General features: G+C 32.1%; 1 protein-coding gene across 2 annotated transcripts; it reads right to left on the bottom strand.

Annotated features, from left to right (window-relative positions):
* Positions 1-463: 463 nt before the first annotated feature.
* LOC105118606 (probable receptor-like protein kinase At5g24010) lies at positions 464-3,471 on the bottom strand. Of its 2 annotated transcripts, XM_011016578.1 has the most exons (2): positions 1,297-3,471; positions 464-1,203 (listed from the first exon to the last, which is right to left on the bottom strand). In XM_011016578.1, exons 1-2 carry the CDS (start codon positions 3,230-3,232, stop codon positions 800-802), a joined length of 2,340 nt encoding a protein of 779 aa, XP_011014880.1. In that variant the 5' UTR covers positions 3,233-3,471; the 3' UTR covers positions 464-799. The 2 variants fall into 2 exon arrangements, with proteins under 2 accessions (XP_011014880.1, XP_011014879.1); XM_011016577.1 differs by having other exon boundaries at positions 464-3,470.
* Between the last annotated feature and the right edge of the window lie 3,747 nt (positions 3,472-7,218).

The raw sequence follows: 7,218 nt of genomic DNA, 5'->3' as shown, positions 1-7,218 counted from the left end.
ATTGTTATGTAGACCTCATTATGGTAAGAAAAGTCTTATTAGCATTTAGTGCTAAGTACCAACAACATAAAAAATAGTTAAAGAAATATAGGTTGACTAATTCTATTTGGGTGTGCAAACATTAAATTCAAATTTATCCATTTGAGAGACATCATGAGCTCAAATGGTGGTTTACATTTAGTAAATTAGTTAGTTAGACCAATTTGAAGATCGCATCAATTAGAACAACTCGATTTTCTAAAGATTATATTAGTCAGGTCAACTAAAATTTCTAAAAATCATATTAATTGAGTCAATTGAATTTTTTTAAAAAATTATGCATCCTTTCTTATACTTGCTCTAAAAGGAAAAGTATTTAAATAAGAGTAGTGGCCTATCAAATTTTGAGCAGGTCATCTTAATTTAACTGTCTCATATTTAATATCTAAAATTAAATCCATAATTCAAACAAATCTATCATAAATTTCACTACATTAAGCATCCAATCAAACTTTATTATTTTTTATATTTTACAGATATGCATCCAAGAGATGAACATTAGCATCTAAAATCTATTAAGATATCCACCTCAATCACTCTTTGTTGAACAGGCACTTCCAACCCAGAGAATTACCAAGGCATTTGGTGTAATCGACAAAACTTGTGCACGTAGTTGCTGTTATTTAGAACTTCTCATCTGACAACATGAATTAACTAGAGCATATACTCAAATGACTTCAAAGTCCATTCGTTGCTGGAATAATAGGAGGCACCGAGAGCTCATTCCTGATCAGTGGGGATCATCTGGAATCGTTAATTCTTAATTGGGATACATTACAGTATCTGTTGTATCTGAGAAATCATCAACTGGGAACATATTAGAACTCATGTTCTGCACAAGTAGGAGTGCTGAATCTGATGAAACACCTGTTGTGGTGGTGTCTTCATGCGCCTCTCTATGCACTGCAGTCTGTTGAAGCTGCATTGCGTATTCTAAATCCCAGCACACATCATGCATATTAGGCCTGTCTGCTCCTTGTGGCTTCAAACACTTCTCGACTATTTCACCAAATTTTCTCAGTGAATTAAGGTTGATGTGACTTGCCAATAGAGGATCAATAATCTTTTCAAGCTGCCCTTTCATTTGCCAAAACATCCCCCATTCAGCTAAGTTTATTTCTTCCTTCTGCGGTGAGTCAACGACAGGGGGTCGAGCACAAAGCACTTCAAGAAGAACCACACCAAAAGAATACACATCTGATTTATTGGTTAACTGAAAAGTTCTGAAATATTCAGGGTCAAGATAACCAAAAGTACCTTTAAAACCCATGCTTATATGGTTCGGATCGGGCATTCCTTGTTGAGAAACACCGAAATCAGCTACTTTGGCCACGTAATGTTCATCAAGTAAGATGTTTGTAGACTTAACATCACGGTGAATGATTCCTCCATCTGGACCAGTATGGAGGTAATGGAGACCTTTTGCTGAGCCAATACAGATTTCAAGCCTTTGTTTCCAAGTCAATTCAGTTTTTGCAGATGGATTCTTTAAGCACTCCTTCCTGCTGTATAAATGGTCCCTCAAAGTCCCCTTTTCCATGAATTCAAAAACCAATATCATCTCCGATCCTTCATCGCAGTAGCCAACCAAGGAAACAAGATGCCGATGTTGAATCTTTGAAAGGACCGTGACCTCAGTTCGGAACTCTGAAAGACCCTGGCCATGACTTGAATCGCTTCGTTTCACAGCCACCTTCATACCACTCTCAAGAGTTCCTTTATAAACTTTGCCAAACCCACCCTCACCAATCAACAACTTTGGATTGAAATTATGAGTCGCAGCCAGTATTTCAGCTAAAGACATCTTCAGTTTGAGGTTTAAATTAGTAACATTGGAGGAGGCATTTTCAGTTTTTTCACTTATCCAACTGGGAGACCTCCCTTTTCCATAAAGAAACTCAGCTTTTACGGGCTTTGGTCGCTTTAATCTCAAACATAACGAGAATAATAAAATCAAAACCAAGACTAGAGCCACACCTCCAGCTGAACCAATTATGAGAGCTAGATGGTTTTTTGACTCATGTTCATCAACAGTCACTCCAATTATCTTGTTCCCCACAAACTCCATGATCTCCAGTCCATTCATAAAAGCAACTCTCTTAATAGAATTATTTCCTGGGGCTATACGAAAACTCATATATCCGGAATCATCAGAAGGAACCACAAAATCGTAGAAAAATGGAGATGCCATATCACTAACCCCATTAGAACTAGGATCGATCACATGACTGATATTGGTAGATATAGAGAGATCGAATTTCACAGTACCTGGTGAATCACTGAAAAAGTCACAAAAATGCAGACGAACAAGATGCCTAGCTTTCTTACTCACGTTAAAACGCCATGCTATATTTGGAAAATTGGATGCCCCTTTATTTTCTACATTCGCTTCTTTGCAAGTTCTGTACACAGAATCAGGGGCAATTTCTTGGACAATCAACCCTTGACTGGCCTCATGTAGTTCACCACCAAAAAAACGGTTTGCACCCGAACCCCCGAAAGTTAGATAATCATCATCTGGTACCCAATTCCTCCACAGGGTATCGTTAACTTCTAGACCTCCAACATTGATCCTATAAAGTGTCCTAAGAGCTCCATCTTTGGTCCGCAAAGGAGGAATTGTTGAATTATCCATGAAGAAATTTGGTGGGAGAAGAAAGGCTTCTATGGCATTCACGAAAGCATAAGGTGTTTCTTCAGATGGTTTAAAGTAGATTTTGAAATTTCCTGCAGCAATCGTGAGAAAGAACTCCTTGATCACTGGGAACTCAGTAGTACTGTTCGGGACTCTAAAATCTGTCAAAAGTGAAAAATTTGAAGCAGACACATTGAACAAAGCATCAGCAAGATGAGTCCCTTTGAAGCTGAATGGAAAGAAATGAAGGCGGACAAGGTAGGAACCAGTTTGAGTGATATCAAGCATATACGGGGTTAATTTCTTATAGATTCTAGCTGTATGGTAGAGGAGTGAGATGCCGGGTAAAGGGTTTTCATTTTGGATAGATTTGCCTTTCCCAACAGAGAAGGAAGAATTCTCATCACCAACAAAAGTCCGGTTATCGTCAAGTTTGACATTGGTGCCTGATCCGCAGTTCATGAAGTACTTAACCGGAGGATTGTAAGATACTGAGGATGAAAGAAGAGAAAGAAGAAGAAGAAGAAGAAGAAAGAGAGGATGAAGAGTGAACTCCATAGAAACTGGATGAGGATAGGATATTGGATGCTTTTTCTTTGAATGGAGGAAAGGTTGTCAGCAGCGGAAGCTAGGAGGGAGTACTGGCATGTTTGAAATTTCAGAGGAAGACTTGTTGACTTGTATCTGTTACTCTCTGTACAGGTGTTGACAAGAGCAGTTTTTATCGCCAACGAAAAGAGATTAACCAATTGAATGAAGGAGAAGAAAAGTCACATTCTTTGATTGTGGCCAAATACAACTACTTGCATGTGCTTCTATTTCACTTGCAAGCACAAAGGCATTATCACAACCAAAAAGTACAGAATCTCATTGACTGTTCTCACTCCTTGCTTGACCCAGTTTGCTAGTGTCTTACGAGCTAGCTTCATCAATTATCATGATATGTTAAAATTAAAAATATAAAAAATATTATTTTAATATAATTTTTATTAATAAAAAATATTTTACACACCAATATCTAGTACATATTAAAAAAAAAAATTCATGGTCATTCGCTGTTCAATGTTCTAGTAATCTATCCCCCACTTTAGCCTTTTCTTTTGCGAACATATCTTGAAGACTTAATTAAAACTTGTCCCTATAAATTATAATAATCAATTGATTAGTTAATGTAGTTTGAAAAATAAAAGCCTCATTCCTAATATATAAAACAACGAATATAAAGATGAAGGTAGTGTTAACAATTACTATGAGAGTTTATTTTTAAAATATTTTTTTTATTTGTAAATATATTAAAATAATATTTTTTAAAAATTTATTTTTAACATTAATATATTAAAATGATTTAAAAATACAAAATAAAATAACATAAAACAAAACATAAAAAATAATTTTTTTATAAAGTGTCGCGTGCTCACATAAACAAACACACTCAAAATTTACCATAAAAAACTAAATTATTAATAGATTCAAAATTGTAAGCATTAATTTCAAGATGAGATTTATAATAAATATTTTTATTTTTATTTTTTTGAAAATGCATAACTTTCATTTATTAGAATGGAGCTTTTGTGAAATATATCTTAGTAGTTGAGAAAATAAAAGGCATATGTTCTATCTACAAATTTGGCTAACCTTGTTAAAAAATGAGTATCGTGATTATTATGTCTTCCAAAAGAACCAATAAAGGACTATATCGTTGATATATGCTAGGTTGCAGGTTGGATTAAGTTTTTTTTAACAAAAAAACATTTAGGTATTGCTAATGTTTTTCTAATAGAAAAAAATAAATTATGCAAAAATTAACTCAATGCGACCTGATCTACTTAATGAGTCCAAAAGCAACTTGATTAAAAGATGAAGATGGAAAGAATTTAATTGAAAAATAGAACAAAATAAAACGACTCGATTCTACTAGGGTTAAACTACAAAACAAGTGACCCAAATCATGAAACTAGAATAACCCCATAAAAAACAAATGAAAACACATTATGAAGTCTAATTCCTAATGGGCTCAATGTTGAATGATAAAATTGCAAAAACAAAATATCAATTTAAAAAATATTAAAAAAAACTTAAGTTAACTAGATTAACCCGCCCAGCCCGCGACACGAGTCATGATATCGAGATGATCTCACAGAAAACAAACTAAAATAAATCATAAAGACTAATTCTAATCAACCTAATGTTGAAAGTTGAAATTAAAGAAATGTCAATTAAAAAAGATAAAAAAAAAAAAACTTGAGTCAACCGAGTTAACCCACCAAACTCATAATACAAGTCAGAAGATTGAAATAACCACATAAAAAGCAAACCACAATAAATTATGAAGTTCAATATGTAACAAATCAAATGTTGAAGGATAAAATTTAGTAAAGAAACATAGAATAATGTTTTGTGAAATGGTGCATAATAAAAGCACCTTTACTTTTAACTCTTTTTTAATGAAAATAAAAAGGGAAACCTTTTGTTTTGTTGTAGTTATTTTGTTTGATAGAGTAATTAGCTCATATTGAATTCAAGTTATTAAAAGAAGCTAAAACACCTTAGGAAAACACCATTCACTAGAATAGTGTAATTACATGTTTACCTTTCCACCTAAAAGACTCAACACTAGCTTCAATTGGCATTAAAATCCTATCGCATGGATCATTTTTCATTACCAAATAGAGTGGGGATAAATCAATCTTTTTCCTTTTTAAATGCATAGTAAAACAACCCAAACATCCTTGGATGCAAAAAATTTAAAACTAGCAATTATATTCCTATCAATATATTAATATTCCTTTACTCCATTCAATAAATATTTGGTTATCCAAGAATTTTTTTCATGAAGGATATGAGATAAATAACCTATGTAATATGAATAAAGATCTAAAGAGATGGATATATAAAGTTTCTTTGAATGTCCTAATCTACTTACATAGATAAGATGCAAATATGATTTAGAATGGAAGAACCTAAGAGAGGATATTTACTTATTTCATATGGGATACATCTCTCCAAAAACATGTGCTTTCAAACATAAATTAAAAAAGATAGGACGAAAAGAATTTCCTATACTTCTGCAATGGGATCTATAATATATGTAATGTTATATACAAGACCATAAATAACTTATGTCATGAGCATAACGAGTAGATATCAATCTAATTTAGAAGAACTAGGGTTGTCTTTATGGTCTATGAAAAAGATGGACTAGTAGTACATTGTTATTAAAATACTAGTTTTCAATCAGATATTGATGATAACTATCATAACCTATATTTTTACCCCTTATTATTTTTTCATATATTTTAAAAGTAATATATGTATATATATTCAATAAATCTAGTCAATTTTAATCATTTCATTATTTTGTCACTTTGTTTTAATTTTTATTTGTCATGTTAAGTTATAATTAATAAAAATAAAGATGAAATAAGAAAAATAAAGTAAACATAGTAAAAAATAAAAGGAATAAACTATAATTGAGAACAAAATGGCAATATAACAAGCCAATAATTGAATTGAAGAAGCAAATAATTTAGGATGCAATTGGAGATATTATTGAAAATAAAATTAACCAAAAAGCTTGATTCGGCTGTATTAAAAAGAATTAAAGAATCAAAGATGAATTTGTAACAAACATCCAAATTTAAAGGTTTAATTAATTCATTTAGGCATGAACTTGAAAAGAAAATCCAAGATTAAAACCCTAATTGAATGAAAATTCAAAAGGTCAAGGACTACAATGAAAAAATCAGAGGAATTACATTACATAATTTATACTTTCGACTTTTCTTCAAAACTACGTCGTTTATTCATCTTCTTTCCTAGAAATGCTATCAAACTTCAATTACAATTTCAATTGCTTCTCATCAATTTAAGCCTTAAATTGTAGAAGTCAAAATCAAAACCTAAATTTCCATCTCAATTAATCTTGTAGCCTAAAATTTCAACTATTTTTCTCCATTTAATAGCCAATAGCAGTTGACACAACCAGAAAGTTGATGTCTTCTTTCAAGTGCAGGAGTATCGAAGTAATACATAACCCGGCAAGACTAGGGTCAAACCATATAGAGGTTAGCATTAATCGAATTAGATGACTAATGTAATCATGTTAACAATCTATAATCTGATTGGAACCTCCTTTGTGTGTGGTTTCCAATTGAATAATAAGAGTTTATATTATACTTGTTTGACATACCATTAGTGGATCCTCTAACCTTGATATTTGTTATTATCATTGTTTAATCCTTAAATTAATATTCTATCTCAAAGTTCTCATCTTCTTCTTTTTCTTCTTCTTCTTTTTCTTTATTATTATTATTATTATTATTATTGCTACTATTATTATTGTTGTTGTTGTTGTTGTTGTTACTATTATTGTTGTTTATAATTATTGTTTATAATTTGTACAATTAACCTCCCTATGGTTCGACCCCGATCTTGCCGGGTTATTTATTACTTCGATAGTCCTGCACTTGGGAGAAGACATCAATCTTTTAGTCGTGTCAAGTTTTTGTCGTCGTTGCCGAGGAGGGAAGTTTTGTACAAATTAT

This window comes from Populus euphratica, unplaced genomic scaffold (assembly GCF_000495115.2).
Source record: "Populus euphratica unplaced genomic scaffold, PopEup_1.0 scaffold2067.1, whole genome shotgun sequence".
Classification (NCBI taxonomy): Eukaryota; Viridiplantae; Streptophyta; class Magnoliopsida; order Malpighiales; family Salicaceae; genus Populus; species Populus euphratica.
Note: the sequence above shows the minus strand (reverse complement) of the source record. Positions and strands in the feature narration are given on the sequence as shown.

Excerpts from the sequence above, each read along its gene's own strand:
- LOC105118606 (XM_011016577.1), bottom strand. The coding sequence starts at position 3,232 with ATGGAGTTCACTCTTCATCCTCTCTTTCTTCTTCTTCTTCTTCTTCTT.